At 40.0% G+C, this 14,046-nt stretch overlaps 1 protein-coding gene across 4 annotated transcripts in view; it reads left to right on the top strand.

Annotated features, from left to right (window-relative positions):
- The window catches only part of LOC108709943 (neurobeachin), a 444,274-nt gene that overhangs the window by 288,880 nt on the left and 141,348 nt on the right, over positions 1 to 14,046 (top strand). For all 4 annotated transcript variants that reach the window (XM_018250245.2, XM_018250244.2, XM_018250243.2 and 1 more), the window contains one exon: positions 2,091 to 2,234. In XM_018250245.2, coding sequence (XP_018105734.1) covers positions 2,091 to 2,234 — 144 coding nt within the window. The remainder of the gene's footprint in view (positions 1 to 2,090; positions 2,235 to 14,046) is intronic.

The following is a 14,046-nucleotide window of genomic DNA, read 5'->3' as shown; positions in this document are numbered from 1 at the left end:
CAGATTTTTTTTATATTTCATTTTGAAATCTGACATGGGGCTAGACATATTGTCAATTTCCCAGCTGCCCCAAGTCATGTGACGTGTGCTCTGATAAACTTCAATCACTCTTTACTGCTGTACTGCCAGTTGGAGTGATATCACCCCCCTCCCTTTCCCCCCCCCCAGCAGCCAAACAAAAGAACAATGGGAAGGTAACCAGATAACAGCTCCCTAACACAAGATAACAGCTGCCTGGTAGATCTAAGAACAACACTCAATAGTAAAAACCCATGTCTCACTGAGACACATTCAGTTACATTGAGAAGGAAAAACAGCAGCCTGCCAAAAAGCATTTCTCTCCTAAAGTGCAGGCACAAGTCACATGACCAGGGGCAACTGGGAAATTGACAAAATGTCTAGCCCCATGTCAGATTTCAAAATTGAATATAAAAAAATCTGTTTGCTCTTTTGAGAAATGGATTTCAGTGCATAATTCTGCTGGAGCAGCACTATTAACTGATTCATTTTGAAAAATGTTTTTTTTCCCATGACAGTATCCCTTTAAATATATATTCCAGTTTGGTAAGATTCCTTAATATGTCACTTAATTTGATATAAACTATCTGCTGCTGAAGTATTCATTTTGGGGGTATAGTTTTCCTTTAAACCAGCTTTTGATTTTGAGTGACCGTTTACTCAGTATAATCTGGGCAGCAGCTGAGAATCTATGCTTAAGTGTTGTACAAATCACCAGCAAACACAAAATGAGCTTTGTCTTCAAAAGAAGCTGATGCTATAGGGCTGATCATTAAATTCTGGCGCAGAATGGACTGGTCTTACGAGTTGCCGTGTAATGAGAATCTCAATTAAATACTGATTAGCCTTGTATGTGAATTTTATATTGCGTATATACAAAGTATATTGTGCATCGGACCCTAAGGTAAGTCAAGTGATAAAAACCCAAGAATCTGGTAATACTTTGCTTGGGTTACTATATTTCTGAAAAACACCGTTCTTTTTTTGTTCCCTATTAAGGGGTTTATGCTTTAAATTACCCTTAAGTATGATGAAGAGAATGCTATTCGCTTAGCTTTTTGTTCTGCAGCTCTCCAGTTTAGAAATTCAGCAGCTATCCTGTTGCTAGGGTCCAATTTTACCTAGCAACCAGGCAGTGGGTGAAAGAGAGACAGGAATAAGAATCAAGGAGGGCCTAAAAAGGAAGATAAGTAATAAACAGTAACAACAATTAGCTCTCTTCACTTAAATCTGTAAACCCACTAAGTGAAGTTTTGGTTTATTTATGGTTTCTCTCCCTTTTATTTTATTTGCTATGTTATCTATTTTCCTTTGGGATTTTTGACTTTAAGTATATGTACTATCTGTTCAATTCCTTGATATGTCATGCAGCAATGTATATTCTTTTTTTATGTTTATCTTGACATTAGTGATGGGCGAATTTGGGGTGTTCACCGAAAATTTCATGAATTTACTGCGAAATTCGCAAAACGGCGAAAATGCGCCGGCCGAATAAATTCGCCCATCACTACTTGAAATACAATAAAAATGTTGACAAAAAAACCGAAAAAACAATTAACTAAACAGAGCAATAATTTTTGGCCGATAGGGTCAGTGACCCCTATTTGAAAGCTTGAACGAGTCAGAAGAGAAAGGCAAATAATAAACTATAAAAAATGAAGATCAATTGAAACATTGCTGAGAACAGGCCATTCTGTAAATACTAAAAGTTAACATGAAGGTGAACCCTGCCTTTAAAATGTGTGGCATCTAGTCTGATTTTTATCCGCCAGTAAAATACCAGTCCGGTGGCAACCCTGTGTGTAGCCTAATTGTTTAAGCTTCACTATTTGGATTTTGGGATTTTCTTCTCACAATTGTCTTTTACTAAAGCATTGGCAATCTCTAAGCAGCCAGTGCGTGTATGCAGCAATAGATTGGGCTGAATGTTAAATTATTATTGTTATTATTATTATTATTAAAGAGAACTGTAATTTTAGGACTGCTGGGTCACTGTGTGCACACTAGTTGGATAATGTGCTCTGATGCAATGTTTTGCTGATAATCGGTGTTTGTTTTTGTCTGTACCAAAGACACAGAGGAAGATGTGATGAAATCAAAGAAGGCTTTCCGAAGCCAGGCTGCTGTTAATCAGAATGTAGAAACAGAGCTAATGCTGGAAGGGGACGACGATACCGTTAGTCTGTTGCAAGAGAAAGAAATAGACAACCTGGCAGGTAACCCATATTCACTTACCATTCTGAGTATACTCGATCTATGTATATACGGTAGTTCTGTTGTGACCAGCGTCAGACTGGAGCTTTGGGGGCCCACCGGGTTCCAAACTTCCAAGGGCCCCACTCGCATGTGCGAACACTGGAGCACATCATTGTTTTCTTTTGGGGGCCAGGGTGAAGCAGCTCTATCAATGTCTGAATTTATCTCCGTATTTTCTGAAAACTACTCCAACCACAGGCTTTTTCCCTTTATTTATCAACACATTTTCCCCAAAAAAATGAAAAAATAGTGAAATAAACGAATCATACGTTTTTTTTGGATTTTTGCCCGAAAACCACTAAATCTTCAGATTATTGCACAAAACCAAACACATTTCTCCTTCTCCCATTGACTTCTAAGCAACCTCGGCAGGTCTGAGATGCCGGATTTTCTGATTCAGACTTTTTTCCATCCTCGGGGGATAGTACATTCTGAAAAAATCTTGGTTTTTTTTTTCTACTAAAAATTTTAATTTTTGATCAAAAAAACTAAATTTTTTCTGGTTTTGGTCATTCAGAGTTGAATAAATAACCCCCAAACTGTGTAACACACAAAATATAATGTTTGCACCAGTGGCATAACTAGATGTTACTGGGCCGCGCAGCAAATTCAGTTTAGGGCCCCAAAACAGTGGTAAATTGGCTTATTCTCTCAATATTTATTGGAATTGCTCATTAATTAGGGCCTCACTGAGCCCTCTATACTCCTGCCCCCATCCGCCCACCCCCACTAACACAGGGTCTGCTTCCTCTGTAGTTACTAGTGATGGGCGAATTTGTCCCGTTTCGATTCGCCACGAAATTAGTGAATTTTGAAACGGGTGAATAATTTGCGAAATGCGTAGTTGACGCTGGCATCAATTTGTGGCAATTGATGCCAGTGACAATTCCGACGCTGCCGCTCATTAAAGTCATTGGGCCTCAGTTTCATTTACGCCAGCGTCAAAATTGTTGTCGGAATTTTCGCTGCAAATTCGTGAATTTATTCGCCGGCAACAAAACACACAAATTTGCCACGAATTTGCGCCTGGCGAATAAATTAACCCATCACTAGTAGTTACACCCCTGGTTTGCACTAGGGATTATTTAGTGGAATTGCTTATACAACTATACAACTAACAAATGGGGTTATGTAATAAATTTGCCCAGGAGCAGTAACCTATAGCAACTTATCAGCAGGAAGCATTTACTGGTCATCTGTTTAAATGCAAACATCTTACTGGTTGCTAGGGGTTACTGCTCCTGGACAGACTTGGTACCTTTTATTACATATGGGGACAGGGTGCTAGGGAGCTGGAAAAAAGGGAATCACATTGGTGGCTCTGGTTTATGAGACCTGAGCAAACTTTGCACCTTCACCCCATCCAAACTAGTAGATATGAAGAGCACCTCCTAAACAAGTAGTTTAGTAGGTGCTCTTCATATCTACGTGTTTGGATTTTGCACATGTTGAAGCAGAAAGGAATAAATAGTGGGAACCCTTTTTTACACCTGTGGGTAGTCCATGCATTTGGCAAGACACCCTTCCAAAGTGAGTACCCCAACTCTGCTCTGAACTAAAAGATATTTTCCAACCGGTCTGCAAATGCATGATTTGTACCCAAAACAGTTACATTTTTGAACATTTCTATTTCAGTTGTAAAGCCTTTGGTTCCCAGGCTGTTCACATCAAGAGGCAAGTTGGCTATGGTCCAGACCCTTTTCAATGATTAGATCTAGAAAATTAAATCACAATTTACCGATAGGGAATTTCATAAAATCAACTAACGGTTTATCCCCTATTAAACAGTGTGATTTTGCTAAAACCTTAATTTTTAATGACAAATGATTTCCTTTCATTAAAGGAGAAGGAAAGGTTAAAACTAAGTAAGCCTTATCAGAAAGGGCCATCTACATATACCAGTAAACCCCCAAAGTAATGCTGCTCTGAGTCCCCTGTCAAAAGATACACTGCATTTCTTTACTTTTATTGTGTACACATGGGCTTCTGTATCAGACTTCCTGCCTTCAGCTTAAACCTCATTGCCCTGGGCAAGAGCATGCTCAGTTTGCTCCTCTTCCCCCGCTCCCTCCCTTCTCTACTGTAATATGAGCCCAGAGCAGGGAGAGACTCAGGCAGGAAGTGATGTCACACCACATTAATACTGCAGCTGCTATCCTAAACAAACAGAGAGTTTCTAGAGCTTTTTACTCAGGTATGGTAAAACATTCTACAGAATAAATATAGAATTCTAGCTTGCACTATTGCAGCTAATCTATTGGCAATAAAATGGCTCCGTAGCTTTCCTTCTCCTTTAAGAGTAATATTAACTTAAAAAATGAATCTGTTGCCTTGTGTAAACTCTTAGAAGAATATATATATATTTTCCAAAATATAAATGTACATATTTTCATTGTGATGTATCCTGCATTGTATTCCAATGTCTTTTGCTCTCTGCACTTATCTTTCTGTTTTTCTGTGGCACTCTCCTCCATGGCTGTTGTTTTAAAAGAAACAAATGACTTTTTCACTTCTAAATTTAAGGGGTTATCCCTGCCTACTACTTCTAATCTTCCACTACCTTTGACATTGTCAGTAGCAGATGCTTTTCTATTCTTAAACAGATACCAACCACAGAATTTTTTTTAACATATATCTTAACATTGCCTTTGCATGTTATATGTAATTTTGCCTGTATTTGCCTGGTGTTTTTACATTACCTGTCTGATCCCTGCCCCAATTTTGAGGGGGCTGCCATATATGTGTCTGTTAGCATTAGAAGCTATAACTGACGATTGAGGAGGGACAGTAAGGTTGGCAAAACAGTCCCAATTAGGAACTTCAAGTAACAATTACTTCAAAGGAAACTATCGGTAAAATGAAAGTTTTATATAAGCTTCAGCATACTGAAATAAGATTTTTTTTAAATATAATCAATTAAAAATTCTGTACTGTTTCTGAAATAATCAAGTTTATCTTCACTATTCCTCTCTCAGTTTTACTTCATTCTGTGTTTATGCAGCAATTGGGTGTCAGATAATCATTGACAGTTAGATCCAATATATCTTATAGGGGGGCTCCTTTTGCCTAGAAGATGTATTAGAGGTCACTCTATTAAAATCACCAGAAATCCTGTCTCTCTACATGCAGAATTTTTGTAAAAGGCAGTTATTTTGTTAGATTTTGTTTGTACTGGAATCAGTTATTTGAGTGAGCTCTAATACATCTGCTAGGAAAGGAGCCCCCCTATAAGATATATTGTATGTAACTGTCAATGAATATCTGACACCCAACTGCTGCATGAAGACAGAATGAAAAGAAACAGATGCTGAGAGAGGAATAGTGAAGATAAACTTGATTATTTCAGAAACAATGCAGAATATGTAATTGTTTGTATTTAGAAAGTTTCTTATCTCAGTATGCTGAAGCTTATGTTAAATTTCCATTTTTGCAAAAGTTCCCCTTTAAAAAGCAGCCCTCTCTGCGGAAAACGGTCAGCAGGACCTATAGGTAAATTTTAATGTACAGAAATATTTTGAAGAGTAGTTTTTTATTGTCCGTATCACTTTACTATTTTCTCTTCTGCACAGCAGGATGATTAGCTGTTAGAACACTGTGCTGTATTCAGTGATGGTGCTCTCTCCCTCCAAAGTCCAGCTCAGTCACCAGCACTAGGAATGAGAGAACCCTATGGATAAGCAGACAGAGAATAGACAAATATGGCATAAAATACACCAGTTTCCTTATGCCTAGCCTATTAGTGCTTCCTAGTCCTAAACGGATGTTTCTATTTTTTTTTTTTTTCGAGGGACATTTCGAATTTTGACAGCTTCGCCCACAGTCCCAGATTGTTGCTGAAATTTCCCGACCTTCTCTTTTATCTCCTGCACTGAACAGCCAGAAAAAGAAATAGGGGCAGATGTATCAAGGGTCGAATTTAGAGGGGTTAAATCCCTCGAAATTTGACTGGGGAATAGAATCGAATAGGGAATTCGGGCGAATTTACACGCTGGCGAATAGTCGAATGGGCGAATATTCGCCCGGCGAATAGTCGAGTGATCGAATATTCGATTGAAGGATTTTCATTCGATCGAATGCCTTTTTATTCGATCAAAAACTTAGAAAAAAAGCATATGGGACTTTCCCATAGGCTTTTAAAGCAATTCGGTAGGTTTAATCTGGCGAAGTAGGCAGTCGAATGATTTTTAAAAGAGACGGTACTTCGACTATCAAATGGGCGAATAGTCGCAGCGTTTTTTCGCTTGATCTATTCGAATCATTCTACTCAGGCAAATTTACGCCAATTCGATAGTCGAGGAGCACAAAAAACTCCTTGAAATTCAAGTTTTTTTCCCCTCTATTCATTCACCCGATCTTAGTGAATGTGCCCCATAAAGTTTCTAACTTAATTGGCTTTTGGCAGAGAGCCCAGAATATGTGCCAGGTGCACTTGGATACTTTAGTAACAATTTAAGATTAGCAAAGAAACAACTGTAACAATTTAAAATAAGCAGGTCTTTTGGGGAAACTGTGACTTGCAGCTTAAAGGGCAATGTACCTTCATTAACAAAACTGTCATAACACATAAAAACCACAGAAATGTGTTCAAACTTTAATAACTTGCCAAATTTGTAAAATGAACACGCTCACAAAAATGGGTGTGGTCATAAAAGTCACTGTGCTCCATGCAGCAAATCTTATTGCCCCTCTTTCTATTTCCAAAATATTGGGAGGTATGCTGATAGCATGCAAGCTCTGCTTAGTGCATATTCTATACCAGAGTGGTGCAGACTGTTTCATTATTATGCCAGGGTTCCATGCTGGTTTTCTGCTATTAGGTCTGCATCTGTCTGTAACAAGAAAGAATCTTTAAAATTAATATTAGTGTTATTCTTTATTTATAGAACACCATATAGAACACCAACATATTCCAAAGAGCTATATAGAGATTATACATCAGTTTCTGCCCCAGTGTAGCTTACGATCTAAGGCCACACATTCTATACATCACATACATACTGCACTGGTAAAACTGATGTGTTTGCTTCAGAAACACTACTATAGTTCATATAAACAAGCTGCTGTGTAGCAATGGCGGAAACTGAAAAAAAGTCTATATGGCACAGGTTAAATAGTGGATAACAGATAACACCATTATGTTCTACTGAGCTTATCTGCTGTGTAACCTGAGCCTTTTCTCCTTTAAATGGCTGCCCCCATTGCTACACAGCAGCTTATTTATATAAACAATAGTAGTGTTTCTGAAGCAAATACAGCAGTTTTACCAGTGCAGGGCAACACTGTATTATATTTTTATTACTTTAAAACACTTTTATTTTTTGATGTCACTGTTCCTTTAGGAATGCATGTCGGCATCTATGAGCAATCCTCACCTAACTGAGCCAGTGTCTGTCACAGGCAGTGCTTTTACTCTTCAAACAAATGGGAAGTGCTTTCAACCATGTTCAAGGTTGTGCATCCCTGTGCAAAAATAGCAGGTATAGTCGAGAGAGATGATGCCTATAGTAACAGTGGGATAATAGTCTCTGGGAAGGGAGTGTGACTGTGGGATAGCAGGTATAGTAGGGAGAGATGGTGCCTATAGTAACAGTGGGATAATAGTCTCTGGGAAGGGAGTGTGGCTGTGGGATAGCAGGTATAGTAGGGAGAGATGGTGCCTATAGTAACAGTGGGATAATAGTCTCTGGGAACGGAGTGTGACTGTGGGATATCAGGTATAGTAGGGAGAGATGGTGCCTATAGTAACAGTGGATAATAGTCTCTGGGAAGGGAGTGTGACTGTGGGATAGCAGGTATAGTAGGGAGAGATGGTGCCTATAGTCAGGGCCGCCATTAGAAATCACGGGGCCCCGTACAACAAAATTTTTGGGGCCCCCTGGGCCCCGCCCACACTGACGACCAAGCTCCGCCCCATATCCCGCCCACATCGCAGTTAAAAGACCACACAGACATCAGCGCTAAAAAAGTAACCCCCCCCCCACACAAGTTGTAAAAAGCTATTGATGGTCAGGGCCCCCTTATAAAAAAAATTGGGGCCCCAAAAAAAAAAAATTAAATTTTTTTTTTTTTAAAAAAACATTGGTGGCAGGGGCCCCCTGTTAAAAAAAACTTGGGGCCCCAACAAAAAAAAATGTAAAAAAAACTAAAAAATAAACAAACATTGGTGGCAGGGGCCCCCTTCTAAGTTAAAAACAAATTGGGGCCCCAAAAAAAAATTTGAAAAAAAATTAATTTTTTTTTGAAAAAAAAAAAAAACATTGGCGGCAGGGGCCCCCTTATAAGTTAAAAACAAATTGGGGCCCCAAAAAAAAATTTGGAAAAAAAATTAATTTTTTTTTTGAAAAAAAAAAAAACATTGGCGGCAGGGGCCCCCTTATAAGTTAAAAACAAATTGGGGCCCCAAAAAAAAAATTTGGAGAAAAAAAAATTTTTTTGAAAAAAAAAAAAATGGTGGCAGGGGCCCCCTTACAAGTTAAAAACAAATTGGGGCCCCAAAAAAAATTTAAAAAAAAAATAATTTTTTTTTGAAAAAAAAAAAAACTGGTGGCAGGGGCCCCCTTACAAGTTAAAAAAATTTGGGGCCACCAAAAAGAAAATTAATTTTTTTTTAAAAAAAAAACCCCAAAAAAAAACAATGGTGGCAAGGGGCCCCTTACGAGTTAAAAAAAAAATTGGGGCCCCAAAAACAAAAGTTTTAAAAAAAAGATTGGTGGCAGGGGCCTATAGAATATTAAAATAATACATTGGTGGCCAGGGGATTAAAAAAAAAAAACACAAACTGGTGTTCAGTAGAATTGAACTCATGGCTTCAGTACTTCAACTTCGCCTCCTTTCGTGACTTCGGGTCTTTTCACCGCTTCAGGACTTCGGCTTCGGCTGTTTTCGTGACTTCGGGTCTTTGCGCTGCTTCAGGACTTCGGCTTCGGCTGTTTTCGTGACTTCGGGTCTTTGCGCTGCTTCAGGACTTCGGCTTCGGCTGTTTTCGTGACTTCGGGTCTTTTCGGCGCTTCGTGACTTCGGCTTTTTCCGTGACTTCGGGTCTTTTCGTCGCATCGGCTTCGGCTTTTCGGCACTTCCGCATTCGGCACTGAAGAGGCAAGACGTACGGCTCGGGCGCTCGTAAGGGGGGCCCGGATCTTCAAAAAAATGCAGCGCTGCCGGGCCCCCCTTCATGCCCGGGCCCGGTACGCTTGTCCCCCCTGTCCCCCCCTGATGGCGGCCCTGCCTATAGTAACAGTGGATAATAGTCTCTGGGAAGGGAGTGTAACTGTGGGATATCAGGTATAGTAGGGAGAGATGGTGTCTATAGTAACAGTGGATAATAGTCTCTGGGAAGGGAGTGTAACTGTGGGATAGCAGGTATAGTAGGGAGAGATGGTGCCTATAGTAACAGTGGGATAATAGTCTCTGACAAGGGACCCCCCCCCCCCCCAGTGATATAGATTGTATGTTTAGGGTGTTACAGCATAATTTATGGGAGCAAGCACCAGCTTATGGCTTGTGTGCCACGTGTTAGGAGACACAGGTGGAAGGGGATCCATGAGACTTAGTATACCAGTACAACACTACAGTGCAGTACATTACAGTACAATGCAGTATACAGTAACCTGTGCTGAAATCTGAAATCTGTAGCGCTGACATTCTTATACTTCCATGTCAGCTGTGAGTGCAGTTCTACAATTCACAATGCTGAAAGACTTACATCTGGGTATAAATGCACATCAGTCCTCCCTAAACCTTAGAGTACAACTTATGTTCCTAAACCTCAATATACCAATACATTGTATGCCCCTAAGCCTTAGGATACCAGTACAGCATATGTTAGTGTACACTTTCCAAATCACTGCTAGGGTTCTTTAGCTGCAGTTGAACCATAATCCCCAACAACCTTAGATCCATGTGGGATTCTGAGAGTTGTAGTTAAGCAATAGCTGGCTCGATGCTATTAATGCATAACTCGTATGCACCACTGATCACATTCTGCTTTCATGTTGTTATACTTAGTAGGATTGTTGTTATTGCTTATTATGAGGCAACCCTCAACCTGTTTGAATCAGGCTGCTGACAGGTTTAAAGCAACTTAAAGCAAACAAATCATCTGAAAAGGATAAGTATTTCTTAACTGCTTTTTTATATTAAGGTTTATATTTAACTACTGTGGTTTAATTTTTTTTTAAAAGGTTTTTTTTTTTTTTTTTTTCTGTCTTGGGTGCTAAACAGCAAAGTTTGGTGTGCTAGTGTGCTTACAGCAAGTTTGTCACAACCTGCTTTACTTTGCAGTTTTCCCTCCGTTTGAGGGGGTGGGGTTTGATTAGTTGCACCTGAACAGACTGTATAAATAGAACCCCTGGGACTCCAGTGGAGCTTGCTCTAGTGTTAGCTTCTCTTAAGTGTTTGCTCGTTAAGTGGGGGATCTGTAAGTGGAGTTACAAACACCGGAGTTAAAGTGGGGGATCTGTAAGTGGAGTTACAAACACCGGAGTTAAAGTGGGGGATCTGTAAGTGGAGTTACAAACACCGGAGTTGAAAACTAAAGGAGGTTCAAACTACTGTAGGTCAAAAGTTTGTTCTAAACCCTCATTTTTTTTCTATATATTTATTTATATTTTTTCCTGTTTGATCTGTAACTGGGATAATGAGTGCTAGCAAGATTGAAGGTCTGACTCAGTGCTCAGTCTGTCATATGTATGCAGATTTGGAACAAGAGATCCAAAATGCTTACCTCTGTGGTGGATGTGAGCAAATTGCCACTTTGGAGGCTCAAGTTAGAGCACTAGAGCAACAAATTGCAACACTGCGGTCGATTGACAATCTTGAAAGGAGTCTTTTGCTCACTGAGCAGGACCTAGCGGGGTCAGATAGTTTGGGGGGAACAGAACAGCAGCAGGATGTTGAGGCAGCTAGCTGGGTGACAGTTAGAAAATCTAAGGTGGGCAAAAGGAAAATGGAGGCTGATCCGGAGATTATACATCGCAACAAATTTGCCAGATTGTGTGAAGATGATGGGAGTATGAACTCTGGATTGGCAATTCTAGATGGGGCTGATCTCTCTAACAGCCGGGAGACCAGTTTCTCTAGTAGTGGTGGGGGGGAGAGTAGAGTCAGGCCTAAGCAGATTGTGGTTGTAGGGGACTCAATTATTAGGAAAGTGGATAGGGTAATTTGTCGTCCGGATCGCTACAACCGAACAGTTTGCTGTCTACCTGGTGCCAGGGTTCGGCATGTGGTTGATCGGATAGACAAATTATTGGGTGGGGCTGGGCACGACCCAGCTGTCTTAGTGCATATCGGTACTAATGACAAAATAAATGGTAGATGGAAGACCTTAAAGAATGATTTCAGGGATCTAGGCTCTAAGATCAAGGAAAGGTCTTCCAATGTAATCTTTTCTGAAATTTTGCCTGTGCCACGTGCAAGTTTAGGAAAACAGCGGGAGATTAGGGAGCTTAATGCGTGGCTCAAGTCTTGGTGCAGGAAGGAAGGGTTTGGGTTCCTAGAGCACTGGGCTGACTTTTCGTTGGGGTACAACCTATATAGCCGTGACGGTTTGCACCTCAATGGAAGGGGGTCCGCGGTGCTAGGGGAAAGAATGGCTAAGAGGTTGGAGGAGTGTTTAAACTAGGCAAGGGGGGGTGGGTGAGATAAAGGATTATGGGGAAGCTAGTGTAGACGGGGTAGTGGGGTTAGTAAGGGGTCATGGGGGAGGAGTGAGGGGGCATACAGTTTACCAGCTAAGGAGGTCCCTCTGTTACAAGGAAAACAGAATAATACTAACTTAACGTATAATTCTTCACTAAGTAATGCACATTTCAAAAGTAAAAGTAGTAACCTCCGCTGTATGCTGGCAAATGCACGGAGTTAGTCAGGTAAAATGGGAGACCTAGAATTAATTGCATGCTCTAAAAATTATGATATAATTGGTATCACTGAGACCTGGTGGGATGAAACGTGACTGGATTGTGAATTTAAATGGTTACACCCTTTTTAGGAGGGACAGAGGGATTAAAAAGGGTGGAGGAGTGGGTTTGTATGTAAAGCCTGAATTAAAGCCATGCGCTAAAGAAATAAAAATAGCTGGCACTGGTGAGGGTGTAGAATCACTCTGGGTAGAGATTTCGACTGGGCAAAAGGTATCAAAAAGAATTATCATTGGTGTATGCTATAAACCACCTCGTATAAGTGTCGAGTATGAAGCCCAGCTACTCTTGCAGATACAAGCGGCTTCACAGCTGGGTCAAGTTGTTGCTATGGGTGACTTCAATTATCCAGACATTGACTGGGGTAATGGGGTTGCTAAGACAGAAAAAGCTAGTAGGTTTGTAAATATGCTGAATGACAACTTTTTATTCCAGCTCGTTCAAGAACCTACTAGGAATAACTCTCTTTTGGACCTTGTAATAACTAACAATACTGAACTCATCTCTAACATTTGTGTGGGTGAGCATTTAGGGAATAGTGATCATAACATGGTCTCCTTTGAGATTCTGTTGCAGAAGCAATTCTATAAGGGAGTAACTAAAACACTAAATTTCAGACGTGCAAACTTTGACAGTATAAGGGCATCTCTGCAACATATTAAGTGGGAAATGCTTTTCACAGGGTTAAACACAGAACAAAAATGGGAAGTCTTTAAAATGCTGCTTAATAAATATACTTGTCAGTATATTCCACTTGTAAGCAAGGAACGTCGTTGCAAAGCAAAACCTTTTTGGTTCAATAGAAGCGTTGGTGTTGAGGTGGGTAAGAAAAGACGTGCTTTTAAGGCTTTCAAGTTAGCTGGTACAGCCGAAACATTTATAAGGTACAAGGAGGCCAATAAATCATGCAAAGAAGCTATAAGGCAAGCTAAAATTGCTATAGAAAAGGATATTGCAGCAAGCAGTAAAAAAAATCCCAAATTATTTTTTAAATATGTCAATAGTAAAAAAATGAAGCAGGAAGGGGTGGGACCCTTACTATCAGAGGGGGATCAGCTGGTTGATGAAAACAAAATAAAAGCGCAGATTCTGAACTCGTATTTTTCATCTGTTTACACAAATGAAGAACCAGTAAGTGAAGGTTTCCTTCTTAACACTCCCAATTCTAGTAATACAACTAATGATGCATGGTTCACACAAGAAGAAATTCAAAAGAGACTTGAACAGGTTAAGATTAACAAAGGTCCAGGGCCAGATGGTATTCATCCCAGGGTAATTAGCGAGCTTAGCTCTGTGATTGCCAAACCTCTTTACTTAATTTTTCAGGATTCATTGAGATCTGGCATTGTGCCAAGAGACTGGCGAATTGCTAATGTGGTGCCTCTATTCAAAAAAGGATCCCGTTCTCAGCCTCAAAACTATAGGCCAGTTAGTCTGACGTCAGTATTAGGAAAGCTTTTCGAAGGGTTAATAAAGGATAAGATACTGGACTTCATAGCAAATCATAATACTATGAGTTTGTGCCAGCATGGTTTTATGCGTAATAGATCTTGCCAGACTAACTTAATTTCTTTTTACGAGAATGTAAGTAGAGACCTCGATTCTGGGATGGCAGTGGATGTGATTTACTTAGACTTTGCTAAAGCATTTGATACAGTGCCACACAAAAGGTTACTGGTTAAATTAAGGAATGTTGGCCTGGAACATAGTATTTGTACCTGGATAGCGAACTGGCTAAAAGATAGACTACAAAGAGTGGTGGTAAATGGAACATTTTCTAATTGGACCAGTGTTGTTAGTGGAGTACCACAGGGCTCTGTACTAGGTCCCTTGCTTTTCAACTTGTTTATTAATG

This window comes from Xenopus laevis, chromosome 2S, assembly GCF_017654675.1.
Source record: "Xenopus laevis strain J_2021 chromosome 2S, Xenopus_laevis_v10.1, whole genome shotgun sequence".
NCBI classification, from domain to species: domain Eukaryota; kingdom Metazoa; phylum Chordata; class Amphibia; order Anura; family Pipidae; genus Xenopus; species Xenopus laevis.
The sequence above is the reverse complement of the archived record's forward strand: the minus strand, read 5'-3'. Positions and strand labels throughout refer to the sequence as shown.